This window comes from Leopardus geoffroyi, chromosome C2 (genome assembly GCF_018350155.1).
Source record: "Leopardus geoffroyi isolate Oge1 chromosome C2, O.geoffroyi_Oge1_pat1.0, whole genome shotgun sequence".
Classification (NCBI taxonomy): Eukaryota; Metazoa; Chordata; class Mammalia; order Carnivora; family Felidae; genus Leopardus; species Leopardus geoffroyi.
Window position 1 is genome coordinate 97,017,249 of NC_059333.1, and position 20,702 is coordinate 97,037,950.

Below are 20,702 nucleotides of genomic sequence, written 5' to 3' on the forward strand. Positions count from 1 at the left end.
GTCAGTCCTTAACAGATTGATTCAATTCTTTCTCTCCTCAGAATTTTTCTAGAAAGCAGGGGAATAAACACCTCCCCCTACTACCCTGCTAAATGAATCAATTAAAGGCATACTGCCTGCTTTCAGAGAGTGGGAATCAGGAGCTGAGGCATGAGGTCAAGTCCTGGATCTGGGAGTACTGATGATTGGTGAGAGAGGGATTAAGTTTTTTAAAAACAAAATAATCTCCTTTGACTATGTGCTCTACAGACCGGTTCTTTATGTCATGTCCTTCTAACCTATTCCCTAAAAAACACCTTGTTGAGAAGGTGCTGCTTTTGAGAACATGCTGAGGGAGGCAATTGTGCCCTGCCACCCTTAGCGAGGCTACTGCTGGATAATGCCAGACGCATTCAGCTCTGTGAATACGTGTGTGGTTCCCTAGAGTGAGGAATTCAGAGAAGGGAAAGTTCTTTGCTAAACATTACACAGAGGTGTATGCAACACGGTAAGCCTTGTCTTAAGACAATTTGATTGGTGAGGTAGGATTTAGAAAAGATTTGTGAACTGGCATGAGAATCACAGCCTTCCATTTGTCAACAGAAGGCCAATTTTCAGGACATAAAACAGGAAGTCACACTTCTTTTGACAAAAAGAAAAGGAAGTATTTGTTTATGCTATGAGAAAATGTACAGATATTAGTGCATATCTTGCCCTTTCTTAATATTCACTTCTTTCTCTCTTCCCACCCAACCCTTTCTGGTGTTTTGAAGATATTTTATAGAGTAGTCACAGACATTGCACCAGGAGAGGAGCTCCTGCTGTTCATGAAGAGTGAAGACTATCCCCATGAAACTATGGCGCCGGATATCCACGGTTAGTACTGTTCACACCCCCGTCCTCCGCGTCCTCATCCGGTCGCCGTGACGGAGCATCTGTGTGGGGCCATCACACATGGCATTTGTCAATTTTCCTGGCTCTTCAGTGTCAGTTTTCACAAAACTCCTTCTCTTCTGAGTGGCTCTTTTCTTGGCTTGACATCTGGCTAATGTTACTGTGAATCTTGAGTAAGCAGAGGTCTTCCCTCAAGTGGAGGCCAAACGAATTCTGAATATATCAACTGAGATATCCCACCGTTGAAACTTTTTTGTCAATACCTTAGACTATGGTGAGAATCCTTTCACTGTACAAAAGTCATTTCAGAAAGCTCAGTTTGGGCTTTCATCAATCTGGTGGGTGTTTCTTCCCATCTAATGTTCTATTCCTGGAAAAAGTATGTCTCCTTGAGTAAAATCCTAGTTGGCATGACAAGATGGGAGAGGGCTGGGGGGAAGAGGTTTAGGAGAAAAATACACATGAGGAAACTTTACAGCCAGAGTTTTTATTTGCCAGAGGCCTATTCTAAATCAAATAAAGGGGATATCAAAAGAATTATAATTATTAGTTATGCATGTATAGAACAGATGAAGAGATAATTCTATCCGTATTGAAGTGTTACCATTGGGATGAGAATTTAGTACTTTTTCCTTTCTCTTTCCTATTTCTTTCTCCTAATGTAACATGATTTGGTTAAACATAATCTAGTGGTGTCTTTAGAATGTTTTATAGTTGGAAGGACCACTGGGAAGGGTTACTCACCCCAGCTTAGCTGACAGGTGGGGAAGGAGCCACCTCCCATCCCTTTGGCATTCCGGATGGGAAAACCTCAGCCTCTGCTCTCTGTAGCTTTTGCGAAGAAGCTACCAGTCTTGGCTGGGTCTTTACTTGAACATTTTTTTCCTTTGGCTGAGCTGCATTCTGCCTCTTTGTAGATTATACCAGTTATATTTTGGGGAACCTTTTGGAAATTGTTTTCTTCTCAGAAACCCAGTGTTCTCAACCAACCTGGTAGAGCTTAAGCCCGAATAAGGAATCTTACCCAATGGGGTCTGGGACAGACGAAGCATGAGGGCATAGGATACGAAACGTAATCTAGCTTTCTCTAGTGCAAGGCAACTTTCACTGGTATTCACCAGTGTTAGACCTAAAAAAAGGTTTTCAAGCAGTTCTTTTAGAAATATGAGTGATTAGCTTACTATTCTTAAAAGCCTGAATGGAAGTGATTCTTCTTCTTTTAGGGCTACCATTCATAAATTACCTGCCTTCACAACACCCTTGAACCCATCAGCTGCTTTTTATTTTCATTGTGTCACACACACACACACACACACACACACACACACACACACACACTATACCAGATACTATATGCTCTCCATTTATTATCTCATTTAGTCTTACACATTGATCAAAGCTATAAGAGAGGAATCATTTTTATTATACAGATAGAGAAACTGAGGCTATCTAAGGACTTAGATAAATTTACCTTAGGTCTAGTAAATTGGCCAAGATCACAAGACTAGAGAGTGGTAGTTAACTTTCAAACCGAGGTCTTGTTGTCTGTAAACCCTAGGCCTTTCCCATCCATTCTGTGGCTTGGAGATTCTGTTTGTGTTAGCCTGCTCGTGAGATCCTAAATGTAGATCTTCAATATTGTTAAGAGTATAACAGATTACATTACATGGTTCCATTACCTGGTTAATGTCATCGAGAAACGTGTCTTTAGAGCTGAGGTGATTTATTTTAGAATACCCCTACCTTCCTTAACCCTCTACGGTCCAAAGTTGACACACTCTATTAAATCTACTACATACTGCCTTCTTTACTGTTCTGGCCCCGCTGTTACTGGTTTAATTGAAATGAAACCTGTCTTGTATGTGGATTTTAGCGGTGGTGTCTCCTCTGACCTCTCCTTCACTTCTCACATCACAGCTAGGCTTTCTGATTTTCAGCGGCTTTCAGTTCCCTTCTCAGCATGGACCCCCCCAAAGCCCCTAGGGATCTGCTACCTTCTCTGACTTCACTTCCCCTAGCTCTTCTACATGTACCCTATGAACTCGCCCTATTTTACTACAGTTTTGCTTTTCCACCAGCTGCCACGTTCTTCCTGGCCTTTATCATTGGTCCACGCTGTTCCCACTGCCTGGAACATCCTCCTTCATCCCACTTCACCTGGCTGATGCTTGCTCATTACAAATCCTTTTCTGAACCTCTCTCCTTCAGATTAGATGGATTAGACATGTTCCTCTGGGCTCCTTTAGGCCCCATGCATGCATCTGTCATAAAATATATCACACTCTATTTGTTCACATGTGTATCCCCTTGAGTTTCTTATATAGTCATTCCCTAGCAAAATGCCTAGCATTTGTTGGTGACTAAAATATTCCCCCCAAAACATTCAGTCAATGAAAAACTGGCTACAGGTCCTGGCTGTAGCTCTATAAAACAGGGATTATGTATCATGCTGCCCGGGTGTCTTTTCAGCATTCTGAGCTGTTTTTAAGACTTCTGTGATTGTGTCTGTGTGATCTGTGTATCGTATAGCCTCATGAGCAGGCAAAAAGCTATTGAGATGGAAAGAATAGGAACAATACCATCACTGCCTGGCACCTTATAACCTTGTTATCTCTAGTCCCCACTATTACCATTTATTTATCTTACTGATGCAAAGGGCAAATTCATGATATGTTGGCTGTTTAACAAGGCCCTGCCAATTAGCCCTGACCCTAGGGTGGCATAAATTAGTCTAGAAAGGTACTAAAAACATCTTGTGTCCATTAGGTGGTAATGACGAATGTAATGAAACATCCACGTTTACTGATGCTAACCAGTGTAAGCATGACTCAGATAGGGACTCTGTGTCCCATGTGCCCTCCGGGTCACATGGCACAGTGAGACGTGCGTGAGAGAGACAGAGATGGGTTCAAATCCTGGCACAACCACTTGGCTCTATAACCCCTGACTGGTTTCTGAACTTCCCTGAGCTTTAATAGCTTCATCTGAAGATGGAATAAAAATATGACATGTAATTTCTCATGATCAGGTTTTGAGAAATATCAATCATCCGTGAACAGGGTGGAGGGACTATATCATGCACAGTAAGTGGTCATTCTTACTTTTAGTGTCTTGTGAATATTAAACCCAGGAAAGGTTTAAGCCGTAACGTGTTATCTGGTAAGAAGGCTATACTGTAGCCGCAGACACCACGTTATCGTGCTAGGCTCTGTCCTGTACGTGTATTAGTTTTAATTCCTATTAAAATTAAAGTGGTAGAAATAACAACTAAATAGCTTCTATTATGTCTTCTATAAAAACTGCCGGTTTGTGGTGACACTTCTGATCGCCCAGTCCTGGTAACACCTGAATTATTTTCACAGAAGAACGGCAGTATCGCTGTGAGGACTGTGACCAGCTCTTCGAGTCCAAGGCGGAGCTAGCAGATCACCAAAAGTTCCCGTGCAGCACCCCTCACTCAGCATTTTCGATGGTGGAAGAGGACTTCCAACAAAAACTCGAAAGTGAGAACGATCTCCGAGAGATACATGCGATCCAGGAGTGTAAGGAATGTGACCAAGTGTTCCCCGATTTGCAAAGGTTAGAAATGGCATGTTGCACTACGAGACGTGTTTATTTACTCTGCAGTGAAGTGTGGTTATGCTGAATTTTCAGAATTTATGCAGATGGAAAATCTGGAACTGTGATGAACCTGACAAGTGTGTTAGTGACATGTTCATAAATCAATTTTCCTTGGAAATTCTTATCTGTAAAATGTTTACAAGCAAGTTGGAATTAGTTATTTTGATGCTAGATGGAAAATAATATGTTTATGTTTATTTAAGTAGTATTATTGGCAACTGAAAGAAAGCGTAGCATGACAGCACAAACTATGACTTAGAGGAAGAATCGAGAATGCCGGAGCAACACTGATGCCAATTAAACTAATCATGTGCCAAACAGTAAAGCTGGTTCCAGAAACACCTAGATGACCAAAAAAAAAAAAAAAAAAAAAAAAAAAAAGATTGGTTCTGGTATACACTTAATGAAAGATCGATGACCTTTTGGTAGATCAGTGTAACCCATGGATTTAATTTCAACTATTTAAACGGCACATATATAAAAGAATAAGAAAATCATGCCCAATGAAAAAAATGTTTTATTTCCCAAAAGGGAAAGAATAAACATGATCTAAATGAAATTATTCTTTAATACTTACTTTTAACAAAGTGAAAATCATGTATCAGCAATATGGTAACTTTTTATAGGCTTTTGAACTTCATTCAAGAACTTTTTTTTTTTTAACTTCTATTAAAGCAAACAGCCACCCTGGAACCTCCCCTTTGAGAACTACATTGATTATTGTGCTATAAAATAGTTCTTCTGATCAGAGATACAGAACCAGCTAATAGGTTTTCCGTGTGTTTCTACCTAATGGTTTTTGCCGTGGCCCACAAACAATTTTAACAATTGTATTTGTTTCTTTGCTTTTATTTAGTTTATTTTTTTAACTTTTGTTCATTTTGGACAGACAGAGACAGAGCACGAGTGGGGAAGGGGCAGAGGGAGGGAGACACAGAATCTGAAGCAGGCTCCAGGCTCTGAGCTGTCAGCACAGAGCCTGACACGGGGCTTGAACTCACGAACCACGAGATCATGACCCGAGCCGAAGTCGGAGGCTCAACCGACTGAGCCACCCAGGCGCCCCTCATTTCTTTGCTTTTAAATCCAGAAATGATCCTTGGAATCTGTAATCAGAACTTCAAGTGAACATAACCCTGTATTTAAATGGTCATGGTAGTGTATCAGCTGGCCTTAAGAGTGTGAGTTACTCATGGTTTACCTTGGACAGTCCACCTATTTCAGTTTATCATGTTATTTCCTTTCTTTCTTCAGTGTCTCTCCTTCTTCTCTCTCCTTTCCACCTCCATTGATGGCCCTGCATCCTCTTCTCTGTCTAGGCTTCTTACAGGAAAGGATTTCATACAGTAGTCATTGATTTTAATGGATAAATAACTTAAAAAAGCATCAAGGATAACCCATCCCTTCAGGAGACTGAGTCAAAAGGATAAATTTCTAAGCTTGAAAATTTCTAGGCTGGAAAGATTTAGCTTTTAGAGGGAAAACATTGTAGGGAATAAGAGGGCTTTCCCGGTACCCTTTAAACTCATCTTTGCCATTTAATATAAATCCACGTAGAGAATCAATCTGTTATAAATGTTTGGTAACACTTAGATCTGTATTATAAAAAAGTCAGAGCATATCTCATAAATGTAATTGTGCTCAAATTAAAAAATAAAATGAAACGAATGAATACCTGTGGGTAAGGAAAATATTTATTACCGTAAAGCAGTATCTCTGATGCCAGAGATTCAGTATTATTTCCTTCAATTTTGCTATCAAAAATAATGGGCAGCATTATAAGACAAAAAATGGTGGATTAGACACTAAAATGTAATTCCTACTGCCCACTAGAAGGCATGGTGACACCTAGGTAGACAGAGTTTCTTTTCTTACTGGCTCTGGGATTGAGGCTGAGTCAACTCTACTTAATGCCAAAACCAACTGCCAGTTTGGTTCCTTCAGTCAAAAACATTCAGTGGGAAACAATAAGGAAACCTAATTATCTGGTATTGGATGAACCCTCAGAACTTTCTTTTTGGTAGCTCAGCCAGACGGATATAGCATGTCACTATGCAACCTGAGGTCGACCATATAAGTGGTATTTTTGGTTATATAATTTATTCATGTGCAGAACTTCCATTCCCCGAATATTTTCCACTTTATTTAATCCTATTTTGTTGCTTTATACTTTAAACAAATGAGAAAATTTTTTTGACATGATAATTATTCTGTTCTGTATCTTTTCTGTCAAATGTTGAGAAAAAATACCCCCTCGCCCCCCAAAAGGGCAAGGACCAAAGGTTAATATGCAAAAATTGCAACGAACCCAGAAGGCTAGGCAAAGCTCTATAAAATAGGATGAAGTTCAATGAGAAGTGGAGAGGCCTCCCTAACAGCTGACGGGATGGCTTCTGTGTCTGTGAAAGAAATACACATTTGGTTTTGTAAGAACCAGTTGTCTTTTGAGTCTTTCTATCACTGAGTGATAGAACAATATGGATTTTATGCTAGATTAGAAGAAAAAGAAAGGAGAATTCTTCTTACACTGCTAGTTATTTTTCCCCCTGTATGCCATGTACTATATTCTTGAAACCTTATCATATCCTTGGAGTAAGGGCACAGGAATAAGACTCAATGTACAGGCCTGTCTCTCCCACTAGATTTCAGAGTTTATGATTTGACGTACATATTGGAATATATGTCATCAAATGGCATGCCCTCCTGAGTGGCTGAGGATGACAGTGAGTATATGAATCTGTGCCATGATTTCGGAAGATGTCCCTGACTCAGTTCAATGTTAACCGCAGTTGATGATCTCTCTCTCTTAACTCTATTAATAACATTTCAACTCGTGTAACAAACAGAGGATTGCATATTGTAGATAAAGGTAGGGCTGTTCTTGTGACTCCACACACCTGTACTCTCCTGGTACCTTTTGTTCACAGAGATATCACCATTTGTGCTCAAACAGAATAGCATTACAAAGTCGACTGACTCACGGGGCAGGAAAAATAAGTTCATATGCCAATATGAATGGAGTTGTAGAGGGGAAGCTGTGGAGGAGAAAAAATATGGGAAAGACATTTCTGATTTATCAAGATAGGAGAAAGGGTACTTCATTTTGTCACGCACCCTGCCATTCACACAGCGTACGTGACTACTGGATATATTCTAGGTGCGCAGGGTCTTACTGGTACTCAACTTTAGAGTATTTGTCCCACAGAAAAATAGAACATGGCAAAGAAAGAGTGCTTGCAGGGTTGGTAGTTGTTGTTGTTTTTTTTCTTAATATCTTTGTACTGTGGAAAGTTTCAAAGTATACAAAACTAGAGAGGATGGTGTCATAAACCCCCATATGCTCAGTTTCAGTAATTATCATACAAGGCCAGTCTTGTCTCAGCTATACTTGTTCAGATTATTGAAACAAATCCTGGACATTATGTCATTTTATTCATAAATAGCTCAGTATGTATCTGTAGAAAAAAGGACTCTTTAGAACACAAATTTCTGCACCACACTTTAAAAATAACGGTTCCTTAATATTACCAAATATAAAGTCAGTGTTCAATTTCCCCCAGTTATCTCATTATTTTTAGTTTTATATTTGAATTACGATTGTAATAAGATCTGCCATTGCAATTTGTTGGCATGTCTCTTTAAAATTTTTTTATTAAAAAATTTTTTAGTGTTTATTATTTTTGAGAGAGAGAGAGAGAGAGAGAGAGAGACAGAGTGTGAGCGGGGGAGGAGCAGAGAGAGAGGGAGGGAGACACAGAATCTGAAGCAGGCTCCAGGCTCTGAGTTGTCAGCACAGAAGCCGACACGGGGCTCAAACTCGCAAACCATGAGATCATGACCTGAGCTGAAGTCGGACGCTTAACCGACTGAGCCACCCAGGTGCCCCTCTTATGTCTCTTTTAATTTATAAGTTCCTTTAGTCAAAGTCAGTCTTTCTTTCTCTGCCTCACTTCCTCCCTCCTTCCCTCATTGAAATTTATTTATAGAAGAAACTAAGTGTTTTTTCCTGTAGCATTTCCTCTAGTCTGGATTCTACTGATCATGTCCCCTTGGTGTTAACATCTTTCTCCATCTTCTCTACTTCCTGTAAACTCACAGTTACATCCCAAGCCTTGATCAGATTTAGGTTCATTGTTTTAAGAATGATACCTCACTGATGCTATGGTTTATTTCCTTCAGGAGGCACAAGATTTATTTCTGACTTGCCTACATTTATTAATTGCTTACATGCTGTAAAATGGATGTTTTCTACTTCTATCATTATTTCATTATTTATTATCTCTGTTAATACTATGCGGAGAAACTTCCCCTCATTGTTTATTTGCTCACCCTGAAGTACAGTTCATATAGGAAGGGCAGGACATGTGGGTGAGTTTTCTCTTTACTTACTAGTTTTCAGAGTAATGATTTTGCTTCTCAGAATCGTCCAAGGGTGACCCGTGAGCTTTTGTTTGTGCGATTTTGAATATTGTTTTTGTTAAAAGATGAAGTTATTATTTTTATTGATGCTTAAATTTCCTCATCTTTGGTCAGTGGTTGTTTTTTCACGTTGGCACCTTAATTCTTTTGACTTGCTCTATAACTTTCTTGCTTTCTGCCATAACAAGATGTTCAAGGCCTATCGTGTATCTTGGGCTTCAAGTTTGAAACAGGCTATTTCTCCAAGAAGCTCTGGTTACTTTAGGGGTAGTATCCCCGTGTGTTATCTGTGCATATTTAATTAACAAATATGTTCAAATATCTGACTATCACAGCAATCCATTATCTATAATATTTGCTTTTCATTAAATCCATGCAGATTTCATATACAAGTTTTAGAAAAGAGACGGAAATATTTGAGAAGCAAAAATATTCTAAGCTTGAAAACAGAAAAATTATCCTTGTGAGAAACTTCTAACTCCGTTTTTCTTTTGAAGGGCTTTAATAGTGCATCCACTTATATTATTACACATTTTCTTTCCTCCCTAATTCATAGGCGCTATATACATATGCTTCTATATCTATGTATACACATATCCATTCATCGCTCATCGGCAGGGCCATCCATTCATCCATCCGTCTCAGGGTTATTTTGGGAAGTTGCTTGCTGAATAGTTAGGCTACAACTCACTTTTCCACTTGGAGATATGGGTAGAAACAAAAGTACCTTTTTGAATCTAGAGGTTACATATTAGAAAGGATACCTGCCTGCATGTTCTTAAGCATGTTTGGAAGATCTTCAGTTTCAGTGTTTGTGTTTGAATTAAGTGGGTATTAGCAATGTGTGTTGCCCTTAGAATGGTGTGGTGAATCCAGAACTGGGCAATTAGCTAGTCGTTTATCGTGCCTCTAACTTGGCAACTAATCCCCGATAGCTATATCAGATTTATTTTCAAACAACAGGGGTACTTCTCTGTGTTAGTGAAGGACACAGTCTAGGAAGAATAAATGTTCTTTCGTCTGTTGTGAGCCTGTTTCTTCTCTTTGTTTCTTCTCTTCTCTCACCTCAACTCCTTTTCCTTCTCATTTCTTTAGTTGCCAGTTGGATTAGCAATAAAATGACATTCTGTTTATGAATGTATTCTTTGTCACCGTGTCTTATTCAACCAATTGTTCTCTTAACAGCCTGGAGAAACACATGTTGTCACATACTGAAGAGAGGGAATACAAGTGCGATCAGTGTCCCAAGGCATTTAACTGGAAGTCCAATTTAATTCGCCACCAGATGTCACATGACAGTGGAAAGCACTATGAATGTGAAAACTGTGCCAAGGTACAGTGAATTTGTAGACTACTTGGCCTCTCTCTGTCATCCTGCTCTCTCTTAATCCATCACTTGCTATGATATATAAAAACAACCCTTGAGAGGGGAAACTATAAATATCTTGAGAAAAGTAGACTGAGTGTTGTATGCTAAAAGGCATTAGTACAGTGTATAAAAACACTTAGTGGGTACCCTTTTATTTTTGTAAGGGAGGAAGTGAGGCTTAATGGTGAGTTCCAGAACTAGGTGTCAGACATCCTTGGTAAATTCCTGGTTCCGCTACTGGCTTGCCAGTGTGGGGTTGTTTTATAGCCTTATGGAGAATGAAAATTGTATCCAATGCACATTACTGATTTCTTTTAATAGCAGTTTGCGAGGAAGTCACATAAAGTTTCTGAATGCCTATTCAGAAAGAATAGGAGACTCCTACATTTGCAGATTTTTCCACCCAAGTCCCCACCATAAATCATGACTTGGTTCTAATTAAGAGCACAGTGCCTTAGTGGCCTGCCTTAGTGGCCACTGCTGAGCAGCATAAGGGTGCAGTGAAGCACTTTACCTTGACCATGACTCTGAAACATGGAAACAGTAGTTCACATCATTTAATGTTCATGGCTCTCAACTAACTAAAAGGTGCTCTGATGTTATTAAGTTGATTTCTATTTCCAAAACCTTTTTATAGCATTTGAATATCTTTCTTCATGCCAGTGGAAATTGTGATACTTGAAATTATCTTTAGAGATGCTTTGCTCCCAGAAGTGTGGGTGACTTTTGCTCTTCTCTTCTCTTCTCTTCTCTTCTCTTCTCTTCTTTTCTTCTTTTTTTAGTACAATGTTTAAAGGAATGGTTTTAGCTTAATGGTACCTTGCTTGAAACAGTGTTAGCATTATCTCTGGGAGAACTCCTTGAATAGATTTGAGATACTTTCGTAAAAATCCCCCCAATTTCGTACATAGTGTGTTTTGGTTTAAAGGATGGAAGTAACATACCATTTTAAATAATGTCTTGGCTGGCATTTTATTTTTCAACCCTAATCACTCTAAATGGGATCAAGAAGATCTTGACTGTGGTCTATCATGCCATTAATTATTTCGTTCAACTGATACCGATGGACATTTCCTGCTAAGGATATAGATCTGAATAATTTACAGTCCCTCTCCGAGAGGAGCTCATGCTTTGGGAATATGACTTTCTTTTGGTCTTTGGGGAAAACAAATAAACAAAAACAAAATAAATAAACAAAATTCCTTCTTGAGTCATTCCTGGTCTTCGTTATTGTGTCCTTGAATTAAGTTTCTTGATTAATCAGTACTCATTTCCTAGCAGGTTTTCACGGACCCTAGCAACCTCCAGCGGCACATTCGCTCTCAGCATGTTGGTGCCCGGGCCCACGCGTGCCCGGAGTGTGGCAAAACGTTTGCCACTTCGTCGGGCCTCAAACAACACAAGCACATCCACAGCAGTGTGAAGCCCTTTATCTGTAAGTTTTTAACACTCCAGCCCTCCTTCCTGCATCTGTCTCTCATCCGAAAGGCACTGTGATCAGGAGATGGCCGCATGGCCATAGAAGGGTCTCTGCATTAGCTATTTATGGTCCAATCCAGTTGGGCTATTTTTCTATTACAAGAACATCTTTTACACCCAGATCCATGGTATCTTGTTTATAATTCCTGGGGTGTTTTCTATTAGATGAAATCAGTAACAAGTAGAGAAAAGACAAGTCATTAAATAATGAAAGGGAAGCCTCCCCAGGTTATAGGGTTTAATAGAGAGAACCAGATTTGTCTTCCACTGAAAATGGTCATGGCTTTGTAAAACAGCAAATGGCAAATGCCATAAGTAAGATGAAGTGATAAAAACCTATTCTGGATCAGAAAGGCTGGAAGAGCCCCACTTGTCAAGTAGGCTGTGACTGTGAGAGAGTGAGTGAGTGTGTGTGTGTGGGGGGGGGGGAGTGGGAGGGAGGAATAAGACTCCCCTTAATCTACACATTGTTACCAATCACCGGCTGCAGGTTGGTAAGAACTACCAGTTACTTGAAAAGCAGAACATTTTCACTTTGATGGTGGACACACTGCTTCTATAAGCCACTACACTAAAGCAAATTTACTGGCAGTGTGTGTTCAGAAGACATCCAATCTGACCACCTACCTAGAAGGTCCCTGTACGGAGCACTTTAGTAACACACTCCACATAAAGTAAAACTCCGCGCTCATTTGCTTCTTCCGTCCACCCACTCCTGTTCCCTGTATTGTGCTGAAATATTTCATAAAGCAAATCAGTTGTTTTCAGTCGATCTGAGCAATGACTCTGGACTTCTTTTGATCCATTGCTCAGCTGGGCTTATAAATACTGACTCACTGAGTTGCGCTGCAAACTTTAAGACTGATTTTGTATGCAGATGAGCATGGAAATGATCGAGGCATACTCAGTAGTTGGCAAAACCTCTGACGTGGGAACTCTTAGAAAACATTTTTTTTTTTTTCTGACAAATACTCAATAATTTGTAGTAGGTATATGAGACACTACTACAGGACCTGATGGGCAAAAACATAATTTTTGGTGCCAACACACAGATGCCAGAGACTAACTCTCCTCATTTTTAGCTCGACACAGTCCTCTTTTGTGCTTCCAAGCAACAGGAGAGCTTTTTTTTCCCCTTTCCAGCTTAGAGTCTTGTTTTGCTCCTACAGGGTTCTCCTGTACCCTGGGTGGAGTGAAGATGACCAGCTGATAAACAAAAGGGTGCTCTAGTCTCCCTTGGGGGGAGCTCTGTTAGAAATCACAGGAAATAAAGTATACAATAGAAATTTTAGACTTCTTGTCTCATAAAGGCGTTTCGGACTCTAGGTTGTGACGCCCTTAAAAATGTACTTCGTAGTGTTACAGGCATAAATAACTCATGTATTTCTGATTCCTCAGAAACAAATTTTGGTACGCTTATTGTGTCTTGGTGGGAAAAAATAGACTGAACGGATTCTGTATTTAATGACTTAATGATTTCTCTATTATTTAAGCTAAAAGTTGGAAAATATAGATTCCTATTATCTAAGGTTCTGGGATCTGGAATTTTAATTGTGTTGAAATCAAGTGTTTCATTTTAAAGCACTATAGGGTGTCCCTTTCCAATCAGCTTGCACAACTATTTGCCACAAATGGATTTTCAGTAATTATTGGTAAATTTAAATAGCAGATGGAATTCTTCAAATGTAAAATCTGACAGAGAACCATGGGGTAATTATGAATAATAGCCATGTAATTTCAGAACAAAAGAGGAGAGTTGGTGTGGAGATTGGGAGTGGAGGAGGTTCACCTAGAGTTGATATCTGTTTCTCACCAGAAGGCCACACACCACGATTTACCCCCACTGGTGTGTTTATGGCAACTGTCTCTTATTACAGTGTACCGCCAAGCTTGAGCCCAAAGTCACCAGTGCTAAGGTAATTACTCACTGCCTTTGCAGAAACCTCCAGCCTTCCCAAATAGAAACCACATGCTCTAATAGGCTGAACATATTCAAAATACCTCTTAATTTGTTTAATAAGTAGAAAAATGCAATGTTAACTGCTGGCTAATTCCTATTACTGAGAAAATTACAGTACAGTATAGACTTCAACATCAATTGAGCCGTTTACCTGGAGGCCTGGTGGTTAGTCTTGGGCCAGGCCAGACATTCAAGTGAGGAAAACAAAGCCTCCACCTAAGGAAACATCCCAGATTCTCTGTTCTTAAGACCTGACACAGACATCGCTCATCTGTGTAACACGGGGTGGCAACCAGGAAAGTCTAATGCACCTTCTGTTACTCCGATGTAGAGAAGCTCCTGATTTTCTTCAACCCATCCAGGTATAAGAAAGGAATAGAGAGAGCAACATTTCTTTGCCAAACACTTGCAAACCTTTCAAAAGTTTATGCCGTGGTTGAATACCCATCAAGACGTTTTCTCAACGCCTTTTAATGCCCAGAGGAGAGGTGTTACTTTCTTGATGAGTGAACTTTTATAATTCCAACGACATTTTATTTACTATTTCTTGTTATTGTGCATAGCTGAATTAGTATAACCAGCGAAAGCCTCATGTTTCTACCCTCTACATCATATGGTTTTAATTAGTGTATCAAAGAATTTAAATAGCATGTGTATTTATTGTGTATGGTTACTAGTATATACTTTTAAAGTAGTCTCTGGTCAATATATTCCAGTAGAATAATTTGAAAAGAAATCACTCACATCTTCTCTTCCCATGAAAATGCATGTTACAGCCTCTATAATGTCATGAATCATCCCACAGTTGAAAGCTCCTTAACTATTACTAAGTGCAGTGATATATGCAGCAATGCATTTTAATCATTAGTAGTAAAAGAAATATTATGGGATCACTTGGTACTTCCTGTTTGGTGGTGTGTGGGATAATCCAACTTTTGGGTGAGTTTTGCATGATTGAACATCTATAAAATCTCCTTCGAGTTTTTTTTTTTTCAACTATTACTGCTTTAACTTAGGAGTTCAACCACTCTGCGCTCAAAGGCAGCCATCACGTGAAAGCAATAAATGTCGTATTTTGTCTTCAATTTAATTTCTTATATAAATTTGTTTCAGTAATCACCAACAAGGCATATCATGTTTCTGCATGTATCAAACGTGCACGGGATTGTTAAAGTAAGCTCACACATAAAGCGGATTCACCTCTACTAAAGTCAGATAAAAAAAAATGTGATGCTTAGGAAATGGATACTATAATCCTGCCGGACTGCGAAGTGAGGGGAATTCTTACCCAGCAAAGAAGTTTTTAAAGGTTACGAAGTTTGGTCTTAAAATACACTTAGATCTGTTCTCTCATCTGTGAGGAGGAAGATGTTCTACTTTTTTGGCAAATTTTCCGCGAAGAGGGTTCTTTCCCAGCCGTGCCCTGCCGTGTTCTTTCTGGATTAGAGCACTCAGAACACTCTCCTTGCTTACCGTAGTTGGCTAACCCACATAGAAGTCAAGCCCTGAGATAACCGGCGAAGATATGACAACAAGTGGACGTATTTCCCAAGGACGGGGGTTTCATAAATGCAGGAAGGTTAGCACAACCACTGGTGTGAGGGGAAGTCAGAGGACGTGATCATAGTTCATGGGAACCAGCAATGCAGGATGGACCACATTCAATTTAGCTTCCTTTGCAGGCTTAAAATAGAGCCATTGTAAATTATGTCAGTCTTTCTCAAATCATGAAAATGATTGTTAAAAATGTCTCAGAATACACAATGTGCATTGTTGTGTGGCTTTGATGTGTGAATGATGAGAGCATATGATATAATACAAATTAAATAATGGTAGGGCAGTCACAGGCTTTTTCCCCAGGGGGAGAGGGAATGAAGGTAAAGTTTCTGGTCGAGGGAAAGGCTGTTTTATTTTGTTTTGGTGCCTACGACTTAGAAGTCTTTAAGTGGTCTAAAATTTTAAAGGGGTTCCTGTTATGTTTTATGTTTAGTACGCCTTGAGACTTGAATTTGTAAGATTCTATGAGGGTAGCAATGGGGTGGGAAGTCAATGCATGCTGGAATTGGACTTTGCTATAAATATTTAAATACACAAATATGAAAAAATATTTTGCAATGGGGATGACAAAATATTTAAATATATTTATATATGAAATATTTGTGCTGCCTCAAGACATTTGTCAGGTTGGATGCCTTGCTTTGGAATCTAGTGACATGGGGTTTTCTGTGTTGGGAGTACCCAGATTCGTACCTCCAACAACTTTTCCTGGCTTCCTAATTGCAATTTTGGGTAAACCAATTGTGATATTTGCTAAATTCAGAAGCAATTGCCATAAAGCCTGAGATTCTCTTTTGTTGTTTGCACACAGGTGAGGTCTGCCATAAATCCTATACTCAGTTTTCAAACCTTTGTCGTCATAAGCGCATGCATGCTGATTGCAGAACCCAAATCAAGTGCAAAGACTGTGGACAAATGTTCAGCACTACGTCTTCCTTAAATAAACACAGGAGGTTTTGTGAGGGCAAGAACCATTTTGCGGCAGGTGGATTTTTTGGCCAAGGCATTTCACTTCCTGGAACCCCAGCTATGGATAAAACGTCCATGGTTAATATGAGTCATGCCAACCCGGGCCTTGCTGACTATTTTGGTGCCAATAGGCATCCTGCTGGTCTTACCTTTCCAACAGCTCCTGGATTTTCTTTTAGCTTCCCTGGTCTGTTTCCTTCCGGCTTGTACCACAGGCCTCCTTTGATACCTGCTAGTTCTCCTGTTAAAGGACTATCAAGTACTGAACAGACAAACAAAAGTCAAAGTCCCCTCATGACACATCCTCAGATACTGCCAGCTACACAGGATATTTTGAAGGCACTATCTAAACACCCACCTGTAGGGGACAATAAGCCAGTGGAGCTCCAGCCCGAGAGGTCCTCTGAAGAGAGGCCCCTTGAGAAAATCAGTGACCAGTCAGAGAGTAGTGACCTTGATGATGTCAGTACGCCAAGTGGCAGTGACCTGGAAACAACCTCTGGCTCTGATCTGGAAAGTGACATTGAAAGTGATAAAGAGAAATTTAAAGAAAATGGTAAAATGTTCAAAGACAAAGTAAGCCCGCTTCAGAATCTGGCTTCAATACATAATAAGAAAGAATACAGCAATCATTCCATTTTCTCACCATCTTTAGAGGAGCAAACTGCGGTGTCAGGAGCTGTGAATGATTCTATAAAAGCTATTGCTTCTATTGCTGAAAAATACTTTGGTTCAACAGGACTGGTGGGGCTGCAAGACAAAAAAGTTGGAGCTTTACCTTACCCTTCCATGTTTCCCCTCCCGTTTTTTCCAGCATTCTCTCAATCAATGTACCCATTTCCTGATAGAGACTTGAGATCGTTACCTTTGAAAATGGAACCCCAATCACCAAGTGAAGTAAAGAAACTGCAGAAGGGAAGCTCTGAGTCTCCCTTTGATCTCACCACTAAGCGAAAGGACGAGAAGCCCTTGACTCCAGTCCCCTCCAAGCCTCCAGCAACACCTGCCACAAGCCAAGACCAGCCCCTGGATCTAAGCATGGGCAGTAGGAGTAGAGCCAGTGGGACAAAGCTGACCGAGCCTCGTAAAAACCACGTGTTTGGGGAAAAGAAAGGAAGCAGCATTGAACCAAGACCAGCATCAGATGGTTCCTTGCAGCATGCTAGACCCACTCCTTTCTTTATGGACCCTATTTACAGGTAAGGGTGGACAGGAGACGATTACATGTGGACGACGTGTGTACAAAGGGCAGGGTTTGCAGTTGAAAGCCGTGGCTTTTAACAAACCATTTTTGTTATTATTACAAGGCAGAGAGTAAAGTTGTTTGATCTAGTGAATTCATTTTTTATTCAGACGGTCAACTCATTAAGTTTGGACTTATTTTTGGATGTCTCTGAATTTGGGGTTTTGGATGAGGCCCACAGAGTTCTTTCCCCTGACAATAAATTTATTTTTGAACACATTTTTTAAGTGGAAAATATGGGAAAGCCATATTTAAAGCAAGCTGTCAAGTGGCAGAAGAATGAGGCTCCTGAAGGATTAATGCAAATATGTGTGGGTACTCAAGCGGGTCAGGATATTTGGAATGAGGTGGGATGTAGAACAGCATGCGTTTTCTCTTTGTTAACCGACCAACATGTCCTTAATAAGTACCGCTCAGATTCTGTCTCTAAATAAATCTCCTAGGAAGCCAAAGTAAGTGAAATATCAATCACAAAAATGTTTTGTGTATCATGTGAGTGGCTGGTTTTGAAAGACACGTCACTGTTTAATACCTTCGTTACCCAGTTTTCTTTGATGCATCCAAAAGTCCTTGGGGGGGGGGGGAAACATATATGCTTAATAAAAAGCCTATAGACAGTATTCTGTTAACACTCACTTGACATTCAGAATGATTTATTTATTTTTTAAATACCAGCTTTCTTTAAAAGTATGAATAATAGTAATTATGCTTATTGTGTATTTTAAATATTACCAAGCATTTTCACATCTACTTTCTCATTCGAGTCTTGAACAATGTCAAGAATTAATGGAAGGCATGGATAATTGCTTATTGGACTTGTGTAAGATGAGACTATTTTCGTATTTTTGCCTGATTCTCTTTCACGAACAAGTTTGTGCTACTCTTTCATTCAACAATACTCATTGAGTTCCTATTACTTAATAAGTACTAGAGCCGCAAACTCTTTTCACCAAAGATTCCTTTTCTACCTGTATTATCTATAATACATTAACTAAGAAATATTGCCGGTATGTTGAGCGCTACCCCACCTCCCCGCCCCCCCCCCCCCCAGCTTGAAGGGGATTGAAAAGGGCACTGCAAAAATATTTTCCGAGCCATCAGTACCATGCCTGTGCACTTTTTCCCAATTATTATGTCTTTTTTTTTTTTCAACGTTTATTTATTTTTGGGACAGAGAGAGACAGAGTATGAATGGGGGAGGGGCAGAGAGAGAGGGAGACACAGAATTGGAAACAGGCTCCAGGCTCTGAGCCATCAGCCCAGAGCCTGACGCGGGGCTCGAACTCACGGACCGCGAGATCGTGACCTGGCTGAAGTCGGACGCTTAACCGACTGCGCCACCCAGGCGCCCCCCAATTATTATGTCTTAATTCTTGTGGCAGTCTCCATAAGAGAGGTAAAAGAAGGGAAAACAGAACTTCCATATTTGGGGTGTAGATTGTGTGTTACCCATTGCCAGTGAGGTTGTATTTCCAACTCAGTGATACATCTCAGCCCTTTGTGAAGATAATCCCTTAGACTTTTTTTTTTTTTTTCCTCAGACCCTCCCAGTGGCAATGGGTTTCCAATTCCTCCACACACCCATTACACTCTTCTCCGTCACATCCTAACCCTCTCTGCCCCTTGCTTACTCAAAACTCAGTCTTCTCCCTGGTGTTTCAATCCGAATAAGGGACCTAGGCCTGTCATTCTACCCAAGTCATGAAATGCCTAAACACCAGTTTTAGTGCAAGACCTGAGTTGAAATCTCAGCTTTCCCATGTCTTAAAGTTGTTCTTTTTTTTTTTTAATTCATAAAATGGGTATAAGAGACCTGTTTCAGTAAGTGACATAGTGTATGCAAAACATAGCATCTATAAACTTTCAAGAAGTGGTAGCTGTTTTTATTAATTTTGATTCTATTTTAGAAGCGTGCTTATTCAACGGTTCTTAAAAACAAATGTATCAACAGTTGGTAAAAGAAATTAATTTAATCCATGATGTCACTTCCTGCATACTTAATAGAAAATAGAATAACAAACATTTAGAAAGCAGAAGGGATATGCCGATAATTTTTATATTTATCTTCAAAAATTTCCTCTTCCTTTTCCCTCCACCCCCTTTTGCCTGCCCTGTTTATCAGCAGTGGCATCCAAAAGAGGGACCTCAAAGAGAGGGGAGCAGAATGCATAGGTGCTTAGAAACTCTCTTGCCCTCATTGGCAAGTATGGGGGAAATATAACGAATGTCTAGGGGAACACTTTCTTGGCAGAAAATGACTTTAATTTTCAGAATGAGCTCTGTCCTCATGATTTCAAAATCATCAAGCCTCCTTGTCTGCATTTGAAATGGAAAGGTACAAATCTGTAACCAAGCCTCCGGTTTCATGACTCTTCAGTTTTTATATTTCCTCATTATTATTGTTACTAGTCACCCAATAGGATTTTACCATTGTGAATAGGACCTTCTTTCTATGAGCGCCTAGAAGTGCCATGAGTATTCTTCAAGAGCTGAACAGATGTCTTTATATTTTTATTAGTGTGCTTCCCAGAAATCTACCATTTGTTTTATTGTTAGCTGTTTAAATGTCAGTAATTATGTAGCGATTGATATATGAGACTGATTCATCTTCAAAAACTAATTTTAACCTTTCAGAGTAGAGAAAAGAAAACTAACTGACCCACTTGAAGCTTTAAAAGAGAAATACTTGAGACCTTCGCCAGGATTCTTATTTCACCCACAAGTAAGTATTTTGAATTTGAGACTTCAAGCTTGTAAACTAACTTGTTGATCCTGAAAAGCAGGTGCAATGAAATGAAAGAAATCTTGAGAACATTAGGATTTCCTATGACGCTGGTATGGAAGAACACAGGAAATTCTAGCAGAATTAAAACCCAAACTCTTTAAAGAAAAAAATTAATATATGTGGAAAAATAACATGTTTTGGGGTGTACAATTATTGTCTCCTGCTAACTACTTACCGATCCAAAGTATATTTTGGAGTGAACAAAATTCAGTTAAGAAAATAAATATTGAAGTTTTTTTTTGTGTGTTTAAAAATTACTGATAATAAGAGATGGGTCAGACTGTGACTCGTCCCAAACTCATGAAGGTCCTTGAAGTCCTTTAGTGCTTAGATAAAAAACAGGAAATGAGTCTACCTGACAAGTTGTTACCATAGAGGGTGAAGGAATTTATCTAGAGACCACTGGGCATTCCAGCGAAGTTCTGTA

General features: G+C 39.6%; 1 protein-coding gene across 13 annotated transcripts in view; it reads left to right on the forward strand.

Annotated features, from left to right (window-relative positions):
* MECOM (MDS1 and EVI1 complex locus) overlaps window positions 1-20,702 on the forward strand; it is a 562,907-nt gene that overhangs the window by 513,895 nt on the left and 28,310 nt on the right. For 8 of the 13 annotated variants that reach the window (XM_045503033.1, XM_045503028.1, XM_045503030.1 and 5 more), the window contains 6 exons: window positions 753-855; window positions 4,236-4,452; window positions 10,099-10,246; window positions 11,561-11,717; window positions 16,090-17,446; window positions 20,125-20,212. In XM_045503033.1, the coding sequence (XP_045358989.1) occupies window positions 753-855; window positions 4,236-4,452; window positions 10,099-10,246; window positions 11,561-11,717; window positions 16,090-17,446; window positions 20,125-20,212 (2,070 nt within the window). The remainder of the gene's footprint in view (window positions 1-752; window positions 856-4,235; window positions 4,453-10,098; window positions 10,247-11,560; window positions 11,718-16,089; window positions 17,447-20,124; window positions 20,213-20,702) is intronic. The other 5 variants (XM_045503029.1, XM_045503031.1, XM_045503039.1 and 2 more) reach the window with 3 other exon arrangements.